Raw genomic sequence first — 22,100 nt, 5'->3', positions numbered from 1 at the left:
TTATAAACCCTGTGGTTTGTGTTCTGCTGTTAATTTTGGAGAAGTCCTCAGGGTTAACATTGCCTTTAATTCAAAAATTGTATTCACTTTAATATCACCACCAGGCAAATCTAAAAAAAAATCAATAAATTGATTAAAAAATCCATTTAAGTGTCTGGGAATAAAATATTGTCCAGGTCACTGCATTTGTTTTATCAGATGGATCTCTACAGATCAAATTTAGTGAGTGATGCACAGTAAATTATTAAAGAAGCAGATCTGAATAGACAAACACATTATATCCTTATATGTCTTCAAATCTCCACCTGTGCTATGAGCAGAACAAGGAATTGTTATTTTAAAACCATATTATTTGATTACTGCGCAGTTGAATATGCCATGCAATGAGTTGAAAGTTTCATTGGTTTGCAAAATGAATGAACCTTGTTTTCTTGCACTGCAATTAAATGCATCCTTTAGGCCAAACCATGATATTTTCACTGGAGAAGAAACTCGTAACTAATTGTTTAAGTAGTTAAACCCCTGTGTGTTTTTTTCCTGCCTTATACAATAACATTTTACTATGTACAGTATATTTTTGTACTTATTGGTTGTTTGCTTTGAAACAATATGACATGAATCTAGACTGAAAGCAAATCTTCTTTAGAGCTCTGTGAGCTACTGTACATGATCGGAGAAACAAACGCATATCTGTTAGTAACACTTAGCAGGCTTTATTATTCAAGTTCTAGGCTACAAAAGCAGTTCACGGCGCCAGCTTTGGAGAAATTACCCAGAACCACAGCTGAGAGCGGGACCAGCTGCCAAATACACAAAGAGGAAAAAATGTTCTTTATATAACTTGTGCTCCAGCCAACTGTATTTGTGGTTTTGTGGAAATTTCTCTGGGCTTGAATCACTGTTAGCTCTTTTTGTGGGCACCACCAGCATTCTCCTGGAAAGCTAAAAGTGGAGAATATATATTCTTTACTTTGCTGGTTCATACAAATTGGAATTTTCACAAATACAAGGATGATAAAACTTAGTAAAGCCCTGGCCTGAAGTTGCCATTTGCATGCACACACCATAATTAAGCTGATGCCTCAAGCATCACAGCACTGGGGAAATGTGTTGTCTGAGAAGGCAATTTTTTCCTGTGCCTTCCAGATGTCCTCAGATGACTTTGGAGACCTGTAATTGGTGGTCATTCTCTTGGGCTTCAACAAGTTCACAAGTGCAGTTCTTGCACATTGGATAGCTGGTGCTGCGTCAGTCAGTAAATACAAAACTTAGCAGACACAAAGTGCTGTTTACATTTTAGTCACAGTAATGCAGGAGTGTATGGGCGTTTAGAGGTATACGCTTATATTTTTAAAGTTAATTTGTAAAATCTGTTATTTGAGCTCAAATATATGTTTGCTGTACCACTCGTTAATTTATTAATAAAACAGATGTGATAAGTCTCTTTGCCCGAATAAACCAGCACAGTGATTAAATCTGGGTTTGATGATTGTGTATGTTTGACAGTTGACATCTAAGTAAATTGAACTTCTAACAGTAAATTAATAAATTGATTAAAATGATAAGGAACTGTTAAAACGTCCATTTAAGTGAAATTTTGGAAACACTGATGTGAGGTTGGTTAAAAATTAAAACAAATGGATGGGTAATACATCAGTGATTTCTATAGTCTGTTATGGTCATATCTGAGCTATTTATTAAGTTTACATTGTCCTGTACAACTTTAAAGGCACCAGCTAAAGGAAAACACCTATTGTAGCAAGTATGTGTGTGGAAACATAAAGGGCACAAACCTGTAATCATTCACATAGAAAAAAAGCAACAGTAAGACAAATAAACTTGTTTTAGAGATAGATGTGTCCTGTTTGCAAAATACACAATGTGCAGTTGTAGTGTGTTTCTTCCATTCATCTGCACATTCTTTTCATTATATTTTTCCTTTGTTTCTAAAGATAAAGCTCATCTCTGTTTTAGCTCTTAAAGAAAAGGTGAATTCATCTGTGAGTTAGATAAAGCCTTTTGCAGATGCAAACCTAAAGTTTCCAACTGCATGCCTGGCAGAAACCCTTGAAGCAGATTATCACCATAATGAGTGTCCTATAAAAGCTATTTACTGATGGCTCCTCTGAGATAAGACCTCAGTTTGTTTAAAGTATATTTCATCCTGCTAATCTTGTGAGTCCCTGCTGACAGAAGACCCTTTCCAGTCCAGTAGATGTGTTTGCTTTTGGAAACACTCTGCTCAATAAAGGGGATAAGGATCTCTCACCCGGCTGGAGAGGCTTTTTTTTTGTTGGCCTGCAGAGGCTGTTTGATTTGACTTTGGCTTGATTGCCTTTCCTTCATTCAGCTAATTAAGAGCATGCTTGGTTGTTGTCAACATCTCGTTGAGGAATGAAAAACTGCGGAAGGGTTTGCCCACTTTCCGAGGGCAACGGGGGGAAAAGGCGCACAGCACCTGACAGTGATAAATGTTTCTCCACTGTCTTAATCCCTGACTCGTCTGATTTCTTACTTTGCAACATTTAGCAACCTATCTCAACCTATTCCAGGTTAAATGTGGCTAGGGCACAACGGGAAGTGTAGAAAGGTGCTTGTGCACTCGACTTTATCCAGTCTAAATGTCTGCAGCAGCATATGTCTTTTATTAAAGTTTTAGAAATTATGATAAATCAAATGGCACAAAGGCTGATTGGTGTTGATGCTTGTTGTAGATGTCTTCCATCTGCTTTTGTGCAAATGGCTCTTATAACAGCCGTGCATACCTGCCAGCATGGGTGTATAATGTTTGGGAGTTTTTTTTAAGGTTATTGTGAATCAGTTTACAAGTGATGAAAATAACCATGTACAGTGAAAAGGATAAAATTGCTGAAAAACCGTTGCATCAGAGGATGTTAGAATACATTTATTTCCATACAATAAGCATGTATTGCTGAGAAAAATAAAGCATTATTCTGTCTGATGTGTTTCTGAAGTCCATCACCGTAAACTCTTATCATCCATACCGCATCTTAGTCAAAGCAGCCCCGCTGGCTCAGGAGTTGCTGCTGCTGCTGCATGTTGGTGGATTCATCTGCTTGGGGGCATTGAAGTTCAAAGATGTGAAACGAGCAGGTTTCGGCAATTAACACTTCTTACAATGTTAATTCAAATAAAATTAGCTGTGGTTTGAGGGAAACCTACATATAGTGAAACCATTTTAGCAAGAATATATTTCAAAAGCTAAATGAGCTCTTGCATGTCATTTTTTGTTGGGTTTTTTTTCTGTTCTGCTGCTTGCAATAGGCCTCCGCTATACTGGTAGCTAATTCTCTAAATTAACAAATCTATGTCCTTTTAGTATGTAAGGCTGGCTCCATGGACAAAGGAGGTAATTATGATAATTCTGCTACGAATAAGAGATGATGGGCTTAATACATTATACAAAGTCATCTACAGCTTAATTATTTCACCAAAGGCTTACCTTGCTCTTTGAATTAAATCTGTGTTAACACCGGCAGCTGGAGTTTGTCTGTGAGGTGAAAAGTTTAAGAGTGGCAGGATTTATGTTTGAGTCACCACCCCAGCTCAGTAATTGAAAGAGTTTTTCCTTACTTGCTTTTTTTGGATTGTGAGCAGTTTGATTCGGTTCAAGGGCAGTTCTGCAGATGAGGAAAGGCAGCAGAGGCCGGACACGGCAGTGGGCGTGTTCAGGTACAGTTTGAGAGAGTTCACGGTGGAGCGCACAAAGGTTGCCTCTGTTGAATTTGGCTGCTTTGCTTCATTGATGTCTCTGATTGAATGGAGTGGCAAGCAATCCTGTCAGCTTGAGCTGTTTGTACTGCACGGCCTATAGAGCTGCTGTTTAAATAAGCATGGCTCCGATAAGCTCACAGCCAGAAAGCCAGACTTACCTGGGATCTAGGTATCAAAGGGTAGATGACACCTTGGCTAGGGGCCCTGAGCACATGCTGTCCCCAGTATCGGCAGTGAAGAGCGGATAATGACCAGTTCCACCTTGACACAGCCAAGCAAATTTGCAAACCAGTCGGCTCCATGCCTCATCTCCGAGTCTTGTGCTGTTCTTTCCCCTCATCTTTTCTGTAGTCTTGACAGTTGCTCAGGATTTATTGGACGGGTCAGTGCAATTGGTCACACTCTTCAGAGGACAGTACGACATAAAACAGAACAAACTGGTTAATGTAGAAAAATGAGTTTGTGAACATCCCTTTGAAAAATACAGGGTCGTAAGAGGAGATTTGATTACCTCAACAAAGACAGGAAAGAGAAGCAGGTTTATTGCAGCTAAAAGAACTGACACACTTTCCCACTACTTTGCAGTTTTGATAAACATCTGCTGTTTTTTTAACTTAAAGCAAACATTATTTCCAATGTTAAACATGTGGTAGCACTTAGAATTAGGCTAAATGTCACAATAATTTGGGAATGTGGATTTTTTTGGTTCAAAATATTCCATTAAATACTGTCTTTGAGAGTGCTGATTTTTCTGACCAAAGGCATGCTTGATTTGTGCTCTTTTATACTTGAATGTATGCACTTTGTATATACACATGCATATGTATATTTGTATACTTTAGATTACTCAGTTTTTATCTGTTGTTTTTTGAAAATGTTTTCAGATTGAAATCTTGCTTTTAAACAATATGTGCAGCTCTGATAAGTCTGATACTTTTGTGTGCAGACAAAAGGCTATGGCTCTTAACATTGGACTGAGTACATCAGTCAGCATGTTGCTTTCTTCTGTGGTCTAACAAGTGTCTTCAGAGGTGGTAATCCCAAAATTACAAGCATCTAATTTTTAACATTGTGCAGGTTACAAGCTAGTGATCCATCCATTTTTAGTTCACTTCTCCTGCTGAACGTTTTAGCCACAGATTGGTCTGCAGTTTGTGTTGCATTCCTTCCTTGAGTTTTAGCTCTTTCTATACTGATTCTTCTTTGTATATGACTGAAAGGAGGCTGAAGTCAACAACCTAGTTTCTTTTAGCAATAAATCCATAAATAGCCAGCAGAGAGGCAGTAATGTACCGTTACTGTTTGGTCACAATAAACAGTCTCATGTTTTTTTTGGGCTATAACCCATGGCACACCTGTTATCTAATGGATATGAAGTGGGTGCCTTCTTGGAATTTATTTATTTTGAGGAAGAGGCAGAAAATCTTTTTGGACCAACAAAACCCTTATGGAGACATATACAAGCCTGGAAATAACAGAAACAGAGGCAAATCTGGCCATCTAACGCAAATTACTCATAAAGGGTCTTCAGTGTAAGTTCTCTCTCTGATAATTGGTAATTGCAAACTGCTTCATGCTTCATCCTGAGTCTCCTCTCTTCAGCTAACTTAAGCTACTATACATGCCTACAGAGACCTTGTTGTGCTAATGTATAACTTCCTGTTCTTGAATAAGTATTAATGGGTGAAACATGCAGTTCTGCTGCAGTCTGTCCATAGAAGTGGCCTTCATCAGCTGAAACTTTCTTTCACAGGAAACATGTTTTCCTTTGTATATTAAAACCTCTGCAGTGCTATCACTGTCTAGTGGCCAGCAGCCATATCACCCTGCAACTCACAACTGGCAACCCACTGAAGCTAAGCAGGTGTGAGCCTGGTCAGTACCTGGATGGGAAACCTCCTGACAGGGACGCTATACTGTAAACAGGCGCCGACCTTCGGATGAGACATAAAACTGAGGTCCTGACTCTCGATGGTCATTAAAAATCCCAGGGCGTTTCTCGAAAAGAGTAAGGGTGTAACCCCGGCGTCCTGGCCAAATTTCCCATTGGCCCTTACCGATCATGGCCTCCTAATAATCCCCATCTATGAATTGGCTTCATTACTCTGCTCTCCTTCCCACTGATAGCTGATGTGTGGTGAGCGTTCTGGCACACTATGGCTGCCGTCGCATCATCCAGGTGGATGCTGCACATTGGTGGTGGTGGAGGGGAAGTCCCCATTACCTGTAAAGCGCTTTGAGTGGAATGTCCAGAAAAGCGCTATATAAGTGTAAGCAATTATTATTATTATTAATTATATGTACAGTACATGAGCTTTAAAGCATGAGGCACTTTCTGATGGGCTGCCTCACAATGACATTATAGCATGTCAGTATAATACTTATCAGTATAAGACATACTGATAAAAGATCACATTTTTACACAAAAGCTGGGAATTTACTAAATGTAATTTGCATTATATACCCATATATTCCTTTATTTGCAATATTTTGTATATGGACATACTAGATGAAAATAGTGAGAAGCCCCATTCAAATGCATAGGTGTGGCTATCTTGAGGAACACAAGATAGACTGCCATCACCTTTTCCCGAACAGAATGATCCCCAGATCTCAATCTTGCTGAAAGTGCCTTTAAGGAAAAACAGGTGTCTGGCGAATCAAGATTTTTCATGACCTTATGGAAAATACATCATGCCCTATTTAAGCCATTTCTTGTGTTGAAAAAGGAGAAGCGTGTTATGCAGTAGGAAGCCCAAACGGTTTCTGCTTGTGCCTTTTGATTCATGTTTCAGCCTAGGTTCTGAAGAAGTCCTCTGAGTTGAGGATTATGAATACGTTCGCACCCTAAACTAGAGTCATAGCACTAGACCAATAAACCACAACCTATCAATCACGATAAAGGAAACCACACAAACCTGAAGAGGCTCCACAGCTAACACAGTTGTTTTTCTTTCTTTTTGCTATTTATAGAAATGCTATAAACTTCTACTTGTTCCTTTGAAGGAAACCATTCATGTTTTTTTCCAGTTTGTTTACCTTTTAGGACAAGCTTGTTTAAAATCAACTCTGAATGTGGGAATAGAAATTTAGATTCAGGCTGAGTTTACCTTAACATTAAAACAGTGCTTAAGAAATTGCACAGTTGATTTGCTTTTACACATCTGAATACTGATCAGTGCAAATCCAATAGAGTAAACCCACTGAGAGTCCCGAGGCAGGAGGCAGCTGGTTTCTGAGCAGTGGAGAGTTATTGCTTTGCTCTTTTGGGTTAGTGAAAATAAAAAAAAATGAAAATATGATATCCTATTGCTGAGTTTACAGAAAAATGAAGACACATGGAATGCTATGCAGTTTACTGTCATAAATGAATAAGGAGCTCAAATTTTTGCAGAATTCAGACTAATTCATACATCTAAGGTGCCAGCAGTGATATTTTAGGAGCTGTATTAATGTTTAACAACAATATATTTATAAAACATCTTGCCTGAAAGTGTAATTTTCCACTCAAAAAGAGTCATGAATATAAAATAGTCACCACTTTCACAAGTAATCAGTTCTCTGTTATCTACTGTAAGTCCCTGTAAAACAGTGTATTAGACAAATAGCATAAGAGCTTGAACCTGATCTTTCTCGCCACCTGACAGAACATGAATGCTTCAGCAGTTGAATCCTAATGGTCCAGCTGAAATACTGCATTTCCTGGGCTGGCTCAGGCTGGCCATTTAAAAAATGGCATGACATTTAAAAAAATATATTTATGAATATTCTGCTTTCAGTTGCTTGGCAGATGTCATTTATGTGCATAAGATGGACATCTGGTATAGTTGTTTCAGGTGGGTAGCTGCGTCAGCATGCATAGGCTGCAAAGGAACAAGTAATAGGTTTAATCCATGCTGAAAAAAAGAAGAAAGAAAACACGTTTCAGCCGTGGAGCCTTCTACAGGTGTGAGCTGGTATAGCTGGCGTTTGAAAATAATGGTTTAGTATGCATTAGTGTTTTCTAAATAATTGATAACACTGTATAATGTAGTATAAAAAATTAGTCTCTAGAAATCATTAGCAGAGCACTAAATGTTTATGCAATATGAATGTTATTCAGATTGTATAGATACGGGAGTGTCAGAAGAGAAATATATGTGTATGCTTTTACTGAATTCTTTGACTTCTCAAGAACTTATAACTTCTAATTGTGGTCACAGTTAGAACAAGATAATACACTTTAGCAAAGCTCTTCAAACAGAGTAGAGGTGTTAGAGAAAAGAGTGTTTCCATGCTTAATCAGGTTCTGTATTTTATCTTTGCGTTCTTTATGTTTCTTTTAATCAGGGATGCTACCAATGTTAATAAGGAAGCTTCTCAGCTATGTACAGTATCATTAATGAATGGGTGTGGAAAACATTTTGAAAAGCAAGCCTCTTCTTAGGAGATTTTGTTGTTGTTTTTTTTTCCTTAGGAGGTTAGTTTGTGAATATGCCTTAAAATCGATTGCTTAATTGCTGTTAAGAAGTACATTGCACACACTTTAAAGTTGTGGTTTACCCCAGGGAACAGTTCAGCATGAAGTTTAGGGTGTGTTTGTTCTCTTCATTAAAAGAAATGAAAGAAGGAAGATGGAAAGAATCTCATGGATGGCACCCTAGGAATGTCAGTGTGAAGAAGTATATGGAGTCTTTGTCTTTGGAGTCTGGGGAACTGCAGTTACAAAAGCACCTTATAGCCAGGTGTTAAGAGGTGTGCTAGAAGTAACATACCACATGGACAAGGAGCATTACTGATAGACACCTGTACTCTTGTGGTTTTTGTGCAAATGACCATTTTTTATCTGTGCACAGAGCTTTTGTGGGTTTGTGGTCTCCACCTTCTGTGCAGTATCCGGTACACAGAGGCTGATCTGTCCATTACATTATGCATTTTCATCCCAGGGGTTCTGTGTTCATTGACAGCTGGAAAATGAACATTTTTTTCTGTTTTTCTTGTTGAATGAATGTGCAAGGTTTTTGGAAACATTGGTGTCTGGTTTCTCAAGATTTTTCAGTCAAACCTAAAGAAAGCCTTAGGGCTGAAACTCCAATACCCACCTCTAGTTCTTTTGATCTCTTAATACAGAGTTCAAAAAAGTGTATGATGTTCCTAATTAAAGGTTTTCCATAGCCCAGGGGCTAATTTGTCATATGGTTTTGAAAACTAAAAAATATAAAACATTGCTCAAAATTCTGACTTAAAAACGTAAAATTAGCCTTTGATAAATTTCTTATCTTTGATTTGTGCTTTTCTTTGTTACACCTGTTTGTATTCTGTGCACATTTTAGAAGTGTAGTCTTACTGCCCTTTAAAATGCTTGTGATCACTTCAGTGATGTTCCTAAGCAGTAAGTAATTATCTCTGTGAGCCACACATGAAAGGTCAGCTCCATTGCTGTAACTGATGACAGGGTTGAAATGTAGAAAAAGCTTCCATGCTAATTTCAGTTTATTTTTTACTTTATTTTTATAGATTTCTAATGATTTTTATACCTTTCATTTTGTGTTGCTGTAGAAAAATAAAAGTTTTTTATTTCCTTTGTTTGTAATTTCCAGTTATAATTACAACTACTGCTGGAAATAACATGCACAATATTGCTTATATTTAAAGAGTAGTACATCAGTCCTGTTTTTTATCCCAATTGCCAGTTTCAGTGCATTTAAAAATCTAAACTGACTCAAAGATCATAGTTTTTTTATTCTTTTAGTTTTTGTATATATCATTATTTTAGGACATGCTTTCTCCAAGAGCTTTTTTAAAAAACAACAGCAAGAATAAAACCTCTCTGATCATCAGAATTCCCAGGGCAAGCTACAACAAGAGACCTTAAGTCAATTTGTACTTACCAGTTTTCCCAGAGAAACATGTTTGATTCTGTAGGATGTCAGTCTGTGCTTATATGTACAAGTATTTTGTTGTTGTTTTTTTTAAAAAGAAGCTATTATTAAACTGAATTTTAAAAGCACATTAAAAATAACTTAAAAGATTGAAGCTTTATGTGTTTATTTTCTTTCACATGATATACCTTAAAAATACACATATCTGCTCTTCAACCAGCTCTGTAGTTGCTAATCAGACCAGCTTCTTATACAGATGGAACCACAATGTTTCCATTAGTATAATGAGCAAGTCATTAACTTTTTCACATTAAGTGCATTTAGATTAATGCATCTGTTTTAAAGGTCTCAAAATGTTGGGTCAACTTACCATCTCTCATCTCCTGCTTTCTCTCTAAGGTATTGGAGGGATGGAGGAGTGGATATTGAAGTCAGCCACCATATCAACCTCTCCAGCCTGTCCTCCCTTCACCCCACTCAATTTCGAGGCCACGCCCATCGTCCGTGTAGCTGTGGAGCCCAAGCATCCAAGTAAGGCACCTCCCATTAATTCACCTTGTAAGTTTTCTCTTTGGACTCCTGTCAGAAGGGAATTTGGCACTGCCACAGAATGGGCACTGTCAAGCAATGTGCCTCCTTTTTCCCTGTGGGCCCCACAGTGCTAGACGCCAGTGTTAACAGTGTTACAAGGAGCGATGCAGCTTGTGCTGACAGCTCTGCAAGCACACCCATCTAGGAAGCCACAGGGGGTGCTGTAGTGGGGAAGAGTAACTAATTATAAATTCAAGTAGGCAGAAGGGTGAGGCACCTGAAGAAGGCTCCACAGCTGAAATTTTGTGTTTCTTTTCTTCTCTTTTCAGAATGGAATAAACCTTTATTTGTTCCTAATTATAAATTCTGTCCAGTATAGCGCCTTCCTCTCAATTCCAGGATTCCCCGGCCAACAGCTCAGGACCTCCCCTCCTGACCGTGCGCGGCCTGTTGCGTGCAGCCCTTGGTCGCAAGTCCTGGCTGTAGTCGTAATCTCATTACTGAGCCTAGATTCTAAACCGTAATCTCCAGACAAGCACCTGCAGTGTCTGAGGCTCACAGAGCCCCAAGTGAGTTTGCTTTTATAACAAGAAATAATTCCTTTTGGTCTCTTCCTTTGTTTCGTTACAAGTGTCTGCAAGGCATATGTAGGTTGAACTCAAAAACGGACTGCAGGAAAGTTAATCTTAGCTGTGGCAGTCTGTTGAAGTGATTAGAATTATATGGTGTGACTTAATGGCTCCCCATTAGCTTTGTAACATCTCCTCATATGGCGTTGTTAATACAGTGTGCCTATTAGGCAACAAAGAAGGACTGTGGATAGGAAAAACTGCATAGAGTTGATGAAGGAGCTGGCTTTTCTGATGGTTTTTTCTTTCTCCTAACATTGGGCTTCCTAAATGCTTCTCTTTTCACTGTCAGCGCCTGTCACTGGGTTTGCCTCCTATTCAGAAGAAACTCATGAGAATGGATGCATTTAATGGCAAACAGATCATTTTCTGTTTTTGTGGCTGTTCCTCTGTGTTTAACACTTCAGAATCAACAGCAACAGAATTTGCTTCCTTATAGCTCTAGTCGACTAGGTGGGTTTAGTAGTCTTGACTTCAAAATAGCAGGGCTTTGCCTTTCTACTTCAAAACTAGAAAATGTGTTGTAGAAGCAGTGCACAGATTTGAATTTAGACTAAATTCAATAACTAACTCAATTGTTAGTGTTGTATTTCTGACTGACATACTGTACTAGGAAACATCAAAACATTTAACAGTTTTAAAGGGCTTAACTATACAGTAATTTCAAATTATATTTAAAGTTGTTTGTAGTGTTCCACTGTTCTACTTTATTTTTATTGAAAAATACAATACCACCTTTTAAAAATGGTAAATGCATGCCAGTTCACCTGCATGTGTTGCATTTCCAGTTACATGGAACTCATTACATGGAAAAAGATGCTGTGTTGAGGAAGGCTTGTATAGAGGATATTTGCTTTCAAACAAAAAAGTAGGAATGAAAGCCCTGCTTAGCCTAAGGCTCTGTGTAACCAGGAATAACACAGAAGAGCTAAATACACTACTTTCACTAACCAGCAGGCATGGTTTTTTGTTACTGCCCAGGTGAGATGCCAAAGCTGGTGCGTGGAATGAAGCTACTTAACCAGGCTGACCCCTGCGCTGAGGTGCTCATCCAGGAGACTGGGGAGCATGTGCTGGTGACGGCAGGAGAGGTCCACCTGCAGCGCTGCTTGGATGACCTGAGACAGAGGTGAGCACAGGGCATCAGGGCTGCCAACCCCCCCAGGGCACTGCTTTCTCTAGGGAAGCACACGGGGTATCAGGGCTGCCAACCCCCCCAGGGCACTGCTTTCTCTAGGGAAGCACACACGGCATCAGGGCTGCCAACCCCCCCAGGGCACTGCTTTCTGTTGGGAAGCACACAGGACAGCAGGGCTGCCAACCTCCCCCCCAGGGCACTGCTTTCTGTTGGGAAGCACACAGGACAGCAGGGCTGCCAACCTCCCCCCCAGGGCACTGCTTTCTGTTGGGAAGCACACAGGACAGCAGGGCTGCCAACCTCCCCCCCAGGGCACTGCTTTCTGTTGGGAAGCACACAGGGCAGCAGGTCTGCCAACCCCCCAGGCCTCTCTTTCCATGTAGACAGCACACTGGGAACCATGGGTGCCAACCCCCCAGGGCACTGCTTTCATTTGGGAAGGAATCAGGGCATCAGGGCTGCCAACCGCATCACACCACTTCCTTCAAAACATGTTAACAGGTTCAAAACTGTGATTTATCTCATAGTAAAGTCAACTACTTATTACAGCTAACCTTTATATTCATGTCGAGCCATACATTTGTATCTCACCAGCTATAAAAGCAACTCTGTGTATAATTGGAAATCTCCTTTGTACAAATCATACTAAATATGAATTAAAACCTGAAAAGGCATGTTTTCTAAACATTCTTCATATTTTTTCAAAGTCGCTGTACCAGCTTCAGAAATAGACCAATGAACAAATAGTGAACTGAGCATTAATAATAATGACAAAATTTGCATGTGTTTTGAATTTCCAAAACACTAGCCAGCTGGTCTCAATCTTTGTGACCACAAGGAGAACCATTTCATTTGTCTTCAATGGTATCTTATAAGATAAATATGTGCATCATATGTGCAGTTCATATTGACCGGAACCCTTGTCTTGATGTTTCCCCTCTGATAAGGTCATGCAAGGAAAAATAAACATTCAGGTAAGATAAATTTCACAGTGAGACAGTGATTCTTGTCTCCTCTCAGGTTATAATTGGCCTACACATAAAATAAACAATTTGTCTGAGCCAAAGACTTTCTGACACCTAGCATTTGATTTGTCATAAGAAAGGCAAGGCACCCGTCACAGGCTTCATTTTTTCAAACGTTTGGCAGTTCTCATGCAACGCTCTTAAGAAGAAGCAATTCGAAAGTGAGCCGGACTCACACACAGAGCATTCTCTGTTCATACAATGAATGTAGGAGTTTGTCCTTGCACACAATCCATATCCCACTCCCATTGCCCCAAGACTTCCTAGAGTGTTGGAGTTTCTGATAAATGCCTAAAAGGTTTTCGAGTTTTGGTGATTCCTGGATGACAGTTTTTGATATATGTGTTCATGAAACAAAAGTATTCTCTTCCATGGCATTAAAGAACAGCTGTGCCTCAGACAGAAATGTAAAATAATTGAAGCAGCTTCTTCTTTGCCAATAAGCCCAGCAGGCCTTTATTTAATCTTTAGCACTGTGTTATTAGCTTGCTGAATAAGAGTTCACGGAAGATGTGACTAAATGAACACTAATTGGTAGTATCTACATTCCCCTACCTTGTTTACTCAAGGTAAAACTAAAAACTGTTTAAAAAAAAGCACCTTGTCTTGTTCACGTCTCAGCAAGTTACATACTATATATCTTGCTCATTTTTCTATCGTTTTTTAAGTGTAGGTGTGATTTGTAAAATAAATGTCTGAAGACATTCTTGTAATCCAAGCAGGATTTGTCATAACTGTAGATTTATGGAAAAGCCCATAGGTTTGATCAGTTCCTGAGTACATCTGCAGCTGGAATGCAGTGTTTTACTTTAAGGTTAGAAACCAAATGGAAGATTTGCAATAAATGCCTTACTGCCTTTTGTGTGAATTGTATGGGAATAGTCATGCATTCATGCACTTTGGAACTCCAGCTCCATTTTTTCATAAAAAAATTAGGATACTTACAAATACCTCCATTAATAAGACCCAAAGCACAGAACATTGACCACAGCAACGTACTGTACATAACAGTCACCTGAGTACTCACGAGAACTAGGACATTTTATCAAGCTTGTCTCATTGTATCCAACTTAAAGGGATCGTAAATGTGAAAGGGATTCATTTAAATTTGGATACACCTGTTCAGCAATCTTCAGGACAACATCTTTACATACTGTATAGTTATTTCGCAATACAAAAGTTAGTCCTCATTAAAGGTAAAGTGATCTTGCAACACCTGATGAAATGTTTGTAATCCACAAACTATAATGTTGAGAGGAGACTATGATGATTGCATTTAGAAAATGTACAATTTTACAGTTCCTTTCCTTCAGTAATGTGGGAATTAACATGCCTCTTCACAAAAAAACAGGGTTACTTTCTTAAACAAATTTACAGGTGATGTTTTAAAACAAGTCATGATAAAGGCACAAGTCACAGCTTAGATAGATGTGTGGTTTTCCTGATTTTATTGAGGCCTTGAAGACATGTAAACTTAAACTGATAAGTAACATTTTTCTCATTTGTAGTTCTAGCTGTTAGGTAATATAATTATTTATGTTTTTGTAAATTTAGAAGAGTTTGTTAAAGTTGTTAAAATTAGCTAGTCACAGGTTTTGACTTCCACCATGAAATGTCAGGGTTTAACAGGCTGATGCTTTTCATTGCTGATCGGTTTGTGCTGACTGGATTGTCAATATAACAACAGTCCTGAAGTGCTCAACCCAGTCCTTGAGCCTTGGCTAAAGTAAAGCCAACTGCAGTTTTGTATGAGTGACAGTGGATCTACAAGACCTCTTCTCAGCTAAAAAAATGTGTGTAGTAATGCTGTGCAATACCATTTAAGATTTGCAATTCAGTATTGGCTTGAGAGTTCATGTTAAAACAGAGCTTACAAAAGTTAGTAAATTAAGCATAAGAACACAATCATCAGTCTGTTAGCTCTCTATCTAAAAAACAGATGCACTCTTTAGAGTTTTGAAGATTGAATAAATGTTGGCCTCATGTTGTTCCGCTGATTATTCAAGACCGATCATGATATACTCAAGTGAATTTGACTTTCGGAGAAGCACTAAACCACCTTATTAGTGAGACAGTTGTTTGGACACAGGTGTTAATGTGATTTAGCCTGTTGAAATGTCAAGCCTGGTTAAAATAAAGAAAACAAAAAGAAAGCAATACAGTATGTCCCACTTATTATAAGACCAGCACCTGCAAACCATCGGTATTTTGAAGGCTAGGCTAAATCAGCACACTGTGTTTGCTCTCTAGGTAGTTCACAGCCAGACATTTCTAATCTGCAAGACATGACAGCCAAATAGAGTCCATCTCCTCAGTCGGGGAGATCAGGAGTCACAGCACCTTGCCACCTTGCCAAGACCAATGGGGAGGTCTGTGTCAGATGGTCTAGGCGAGGGTGTCTAGTTTAATTTATATTTAATATTTTTATCCATTTAACAGTTGCAAACTACACAACCCAAATTTAAAATAGTTTAAAATAGTCATCCTGATATAACAACAGTCCAGCAGGATAATGCACATCCTCATCATTCTTATGAAATACATGCTGTCTTGCTAGATGAGAATGAGATGGTTATACTGTGGATGCTACTTGCCAGACTTGATCCAAAATATGATTACAGAAAGCAACTACCAGCTGCAAAACCAACAGTCATTGAGGAGCAAGAAATTAAAATTGTCAATAGTTGCAAGTATCCTGACACTATAGTTGATTATAGACTACCCTTTGATGAAAACGTGGAATCCATGTGTAAGAAGAGCCAACTGCAATTGTTCTTCCTAAGAAGATTTCACTCTTTTAATGTGTGTACTACAATGCATGAAAGGAATGGGGCACAAACCCACAAAACAGTATCTGCAGCCTCGTGGAAAGCATGTGTCACAGATGAACAGCTTGTATTGCTTTTCAGTAGTGGCCACACAAGCTAAGAGCCTCCTGCTATGTAGACCTCCTGCTGGTCAACCCTGTTGATGACAGATTTTAATCAGCATAATCAGTATTAATTAATTTCTGTTCTATAAAATGTCCATACACATGATAAACAAAAATGTGAATTTCTGAATTTCTTGCAGTTCTTGTCTTTCAAGTAATAAGTGTCTTCTGATGCTCCGTATATTGGGGTGAGCACTCGCTCATTGCTGATGCTCAGAACACGAAGTCTGCAGGTTTGTCTAGATGTTTGCAGAGGTGTGTGCAATAATGGGATCTGTCTCTTTTACGTTACACCCACAGGGCCTTGTTGATTCTTAAAACTAATCCGGAAAGTTAAAGTGCCTGTCTTTTCCTGCTTTTCTTAAGTGCATAGAGCAGGTTGAAAGTTCAGAATTTGGAAAATTGGTGAGGTTGGACTGGACAGAGATGAAAGGGAACATGAGGAGAACCTAACTTGTCTGGGTTACTCAAGTCTGTGCAGTGTACCAGACTGCTCTGAAGTCAGAACAATTTCCTTTGGCAGGGCACTGCAAAAATGGAAAGAAAAATCTTAAAGGGCTCATTATTAATCAAATAAGCCCGTGTTTTTAAATTAGTGGTACCCAAGTCTTTGTTGTTTTACTAACAATTAATTTATTCATGAAAGCAAAAAGTCATCTTAGAAATCAGTTGTAATATAACCATAAGAATCAAGCAGTTTGAAAGCCTCATCATGAGGTTCTCCCTTGCAGTAGATATCACTTTGTATCGCAGATTTACAAGGGCTCTTTTATGAGATGGGTTTGTCCTAGGAGAGAAAAGGAGATGAGTTTCCATTACATGCCTTATTGTCAGTGAGGCAGAGAAGTGCGGTATATCTGTACTTGATGCAGTGATGCCCATTCTTCCAATTATTTGTTGTTAAAAATTAAATGTACTTTTTATGTAGAAGTTCTGCTGTTCACCTTAGTGCTTTGCTGCTGAAGCTAGATGGCAATGGCAGGCAAAACATCCTGGCTTTAGCTGTTTTTTCTTTCATTCCTCAGAGGTTTTGATTGTTATTGATTGACAACTATGATTTTGCTGAGACAGTTGTTTCTCATTACATAGAGGAGCAGTTAAACACCAGTCATGTAAGACGCAAGGTGATCAGTCTTTGCCTTAACTTGGAACTAAAAGGAAAGTTTAGTAAAAAAAATCTGCTGAACTGAAAGAACAAGCCTGGGTTTGTTCTCCCCTCAGATGTACTCTGTTTAAATAATTATTGTCCTCTTGTAGCTACTGCAGTACTTCCCCCAGCAGTGAGTGACATCCCCTGTGAATATTTACAAAAATGAGGAAATGGGAATGAGCTGTGTTCTATGGAATTGGTTTTCTTTTTCGTTCTGTCCTTGTAGCAGACAGACCACAAAAGAATATGTGTAAGAATATAAATTTGATAGCCAATCCATTTCAGCCCTCAAATAAGCTGAGAACTACAATAAGTTAGAATACTAACTAAATAAACTGAGAAAATACAGTTAGTTAGAATACTCAAAGCTCTTGTGTGTGGAATAGTTGTTCTTTCTAGCATTCAAGATCCCTGTGTAGCTCTGAATAAGTCACTGTGTGACCTGCATTGTCTCCTGCTGGGCTCTGCTAACAGCTAATGCTGTTTGGCAGAGAGTGGAAGCTTCACAATGGACCCTGAGGATAAATGAAATCCAGGAAGACGATGCATCACCAAGTTGACATTTGTCCCACAACTGACAGATGGGGGCAGGAGGGCAAATTGAAGATCTTAAGATGTAGAGGTCAGTGTATTACTGGCGATAACTTGCCAGCTAAATGAACTCATCTCTAGGAAGAGCATATAAATATCACAAGGGGGAATGGCGCGTGGGCGCTGCTGAGCTGCACACAGTGATGCTCAGCAGACCCGTCTGCTAACTAGTTTCGCCTGTGGCAGTTCACAGTCATCGCCCGGAAAGAGGTCAGCCTGTCTCTGACATCACAGGGGTTGTGACTGTCCGCTGAGAGGTCCTGGGACCCTCAGCTAACTCTTTATTCTTGTTTCGTGGTGTGCTCCTCATGCGTTTAGAAGCAGTGTAAAAGGTGCCGTAAAAGAGCAAGAAATTCTAGGCACCACTGACATCACACGTCAAGTTGTTACAAAACATTACTTCAGATAGTAGCTCTTCTTCCTTTGACTTGAGTCAAAAGAATATTCTTCATGGCTCTAAAAACAGGTGTTCATTTCTAATATAATTTTGAGTTATTCTGAAAAAATAATAACAGTATCTGTTCCATTACCATTGTAAAAATACACATTGAATCATCAGCATTGGATACAGAATTCACCGGCGTACCCATCAGTAACGGAATAACCTAATTTTGTACCCTGAGACTCCTTATTTGCCATCTAATAGTTCTGTGAGAAAGATTGTATCTTAATCTGCGGTGGAAAATTATTTTCTTTTGGTTCCTACTTTCCTACTTAATTTAAGAATAAATTGGTACTTAGCTAGGAAATGGGTCTTTTCGAATTTAATTTGAGCCAATCATTGATAAAATGTTGAACATTTTCTAATTCTATTATTGGGAAACTCCACATATATTAGTGTGTTCACATTTATTTGACATAACAAAATGGTCAGTATGTTTTCAGTGCCTTTTTGAGTCGGTACCTCTGCAATATTAAGGTCTTCTGAACTTCCTTTTTCCAATAATTATTTTATATATAAAACAGTGTTAGCAAAAACTCACACAATCATTAAGGGAAGGATTAACCCTTTTCCCACCTGTTATAAGACTGTCTGAGTCTAAATGGATTACGGAAAGCCTCCTTTAGACTTGTTGCAAACTGGCCACTATTCTGCTCTCTACCATCTGCTCTACTCTTCTGTGCTTGCTAGTTAGGAGGCATGAATTGTAGCAATAAATGTGACCAAGGCAGATTACAGATACTGTTGCCCTCTCGTAAACCTGTACAAGAGTCAACTTGTCCTGCCTATGCGTTGTGTGTGTTTATATATATGGGAGGATGTGAATATTAATCAGCTCTTACTATTTAACAGTTCTGGAAGGCATTATCATCTAGAAGGACTATGAATTCCATTTTGTGACTTTTAGTTTATATACACAAAGCAAACTTCATTGATATAATTCATCCAACAGCTTGTTCTTAAAGCTTTGAAGAGTGTTCCTTATAAGGCACATTTCTACATGTGATTCACTGGTCAGTTAGCTGTCTCACTGATGACCCCCAGTAAGGGGCTGTCTGTGGCTGCTGACATATGTACTTTTTCATAATTTAGTAGAATTAGCAGTCTATTTAGAAGGTACTGCTTTTCAGCATTTTTAAATGGTAAAATCTGATTAATATGAACTTTCCCATAATATACTGAGAGACATTAAAAGCACAACAAATGCTATTGATTTCAATACACATTATTTGCATTTTTAATGCTTCTCATTATATGTAGTGCATATACACAGACAAGCATGTATTGTTGCATTACAACTTTGTTCTGTGCTTTTAATAAATGTGTGGTCATTCTGCTCTTTAAGTTTGAAGAAATGCCTTCCTAGAGTACAGTATGTACAATATGCATTTTTAATTTGAATCTCTGTAAAGAGCTGTGGGGCTCAGTGAATGATTTAAGCCCAGGCTAAAGAGAGGGCTTAGATAATTTTTTATTTGCCCAAAGCTGTTTTGTATAGCAAGCAGAAATGTGTTTTTCCCATTCATGTGAATAATGTAAAGCAGCTTCTTTGGTATGGCATGTGTTGCAGTTCTAAAAACGGCAAGCATTAATTTTTGCTCTGTGGAAATAGAGGAAAGTAAAATGTCCCTTGTTGATGAGATTCAGAAAAGGGTAGATATTGATTAACAAATATGCCAGGCTGCTGTAATGAATGCAAATAAAACATAAATTGTGGTATTTTAAGTTTTCAACAGGATTTTGATCACTTTCCTTCATAACAGATTATTTTTTAGATGCTCACATTGGGCTGATTTAGCAAGCAGTAGCTCTGGGATCTGGTACCACCGCCCTTTCTAATTTATATAAATGATTACGGTCTGGTGCATTTAAGAAACTACTCAAGTTTACAGATGACAAACTAGCTTTGCAAAGACTGTCCACACTACAAAAGAAATTCAGAAAGACCAGATTTAAGACTCGCAAACACCTAGCAGATGACATGTTGTCAAGTTCTGGGTGTTGCATGCAGGTAGTAAAAACAGCAATCTGTAACTGTAAAATGGAAAACTTTGGGCTTGAAAGGGCTGCTTATGGGGAAGACATATTTTAATCTAGACATATAATTTTCATCTTCTAGCCACCACGAGGAAGCAATTAAAAAGGCAAACAAAAATTTGGGGATGTTGTTATGTTAAAACTGTATAATAAGCTCATAGGACATACTTTAGAATATTATGTGCAATTTTAATCGCATATATTGCTGTTCTGGAATCATTTCAGAGAAGAGCAACCAAGAGCAACTAAAGGAATGTCCCTCACAGGGAAAAAGAACTGAATCTTTTTAGTCTTGAACAGAGAAGACTATGAGAGGATATGTTTAACGTATTCATATGCTCAAGGCTTTGATAAAAGTCAACCCAGTGGTTTAATTTTTTCAGAATTAACACAAACCAGAGGACACTTGTGGAAATTATGGGCAGGTGCATTTATAAAGGAAATACTTCTTTACACAAAGGTTTGTGGGAGTATGAACCAAGCTGCCCCACCATTTTTAGGCTGATTTGTTTATATCGGCTTTCAAGAAACTGCTGGATGAAGTGCTTGGATTTATTAGCTACTGAAAAAATGAGCTAGATTGGCACAGTGCCCTCTCTTTTGTAGCTGTTCTCATGAAAACAAAACTTGATGCACAAATCTACTTTTTTATTTTTTTCTACATTCAGGTTTGCCAAGATAGAAATCGGTGTATCTGAACCCATCATCCCATTTAAAGAGACTGTCATCCGCCCTCCGAAGGTAGACATGGTGAATGAAGACATTGGGAAGCAGCAGAAGGTAGCTGTGATACACCAGGTGAGAGAGGAGCAGTTAAAGTATCCAGAAGGCGTCCAGGTCGATTCTAACGGGCTGGTCACACTCACTACTTCCAACAAACTGGCTACCATCGGGGTCAGGGCCATGCCACTGCCAGAAGAAGTCACCAGTCTACTGGAGCAGAGCAGCGACCTCATCCGCACAATGGAGCACTTCAACTTATCCATAAAGGAGGGAAAGAAAGCCCTTGAGATCAATCCGAAAATGCTGGAGTCTATTTATGACTTCAAGGAGAAGCTGGAGTCTCTGTTACAAGGACGGAAATGGAGGAATGCTGTCAACCACATTTGGACATTTGGGCCTCGGCGATGTGGCCCTAATATTTTACTCAATAACCTGGAAGGCTACCAGCGTCCCTCGGTGTGGCAGTGTCTAGACAAAGAGAGGGTGGAGGCTGGGCAGTACCGTGATTTGGACAACAGCATAGTCAGTGGGTTCCAGCTGGCCACACTTTCAGGGCCCATGTGTGAGGAGCCTCTGATGGGAGTTTGCTTTTCTGTGGAGTTGTGGGACATGAAAGCCCCGCAAGTCCCTGCCGCGGCGCCCCCACCTGCACAAGCACCCCCCGAGGCCGACAGCCCCGGCCCCGCTCCTCACACTGCCGGCGAGGAAGCTCTGGGGCTGCAAGCCCAGCTCGCTGCACCGCCCAGCAAACGCAGAAGTGAAGCGGCCGTCCCTGACTGCTACGGGCCGTTCTCGGGGCAGCTCATAGCAGCCATGAAGGATGCCTGTCGATATGCCTTCCAGGCAAAACCCCAGCGCCTCATGGCCGCGATGTACACCTGTGAAATCATGGCCACCGCAGACGTACTAGGTAAGATGGAAAAAAATATTGACAAAAAAAAAACCCCGGAATAATTCCCAGGGCAGCTGTAAATTCTGTTTTTAATGCTTTTGCCAGTAAATGCTTTTTTTCTCTTCAGTTACAAGGCTGAAAAATGATTTAGTGCATACACAGGAAATAGTTTTCGCTGTTCCTAATGGGAAGCTGCTGTGAAACACCAGTGTTCAAATGCAGTGATGTCATACTGCAGAGCTCTGAAACAATGGGCAATTGTCTCCTGAACATGCTTACTGTGACTTATATGAATCAATTTGCCGGGGTAACTGAATCCTACCCCATGAGAGCAGAAATAACCTCTCATAAAACAGAATATGCAGAGAATCAGACTGAGGTTTTAGTAGACGGCCATGCAGCAGAAAGATTGCA

The 22,100-nt window shown here is 39.3% G+C and overlaps 1 protein-coding gene across 4 annotated transcripts in view; it reads left to right on the top strand.

Annotated features, from left to right (window-relative positions):
- The window catches only part of efl1 (elongation factor like GTPase 1), a 110,309-nt gene that overhangs the window by 59,604 nt on the left and 28,605 nt on the right, over window positions 1-22,100 (top strand). For all 4 annotated transcript variants that reach the window (XM_088921850.1, XM_088921851.1, XM_088921849.1 and 1 more), the window contains 3 exons: window positions 9,996-10,127; window positions 11,738-11,885; window positions 20,740-21,704. In XM_088921850.1, the coding sequence (XP_088777976.1) occupies window positions 9,996-10,127; window positions 11,738-11,885; window positions 20,740-21,704 (1,245 nt within the window). The remainder of the gene's footprint in view (window positions 1-9,995; window positions 10,128-11,737; window positions 11,886-20,739; window positions 21,705-22,100) is intronic.

The sequence above is a fragment of the Atractosteus spatula genome, chromosome 7, assembly GCF_055471065.1.
Source record: "Atractosteus spatula isolate fAtrSpa1 chromosome 7, fAtrSpa1.hap1, whole genome shotgun sequence".
Lineage (NCBI taxonomy): Eukaryota > Metazoa > Chordata > Actinopteri > Semionotiformes > Lepisosteidae > Atractosteus > Atractosteus spatula.
This window is presented reverse-complemented; position numbering and strand designations above follow the sequence as displayed.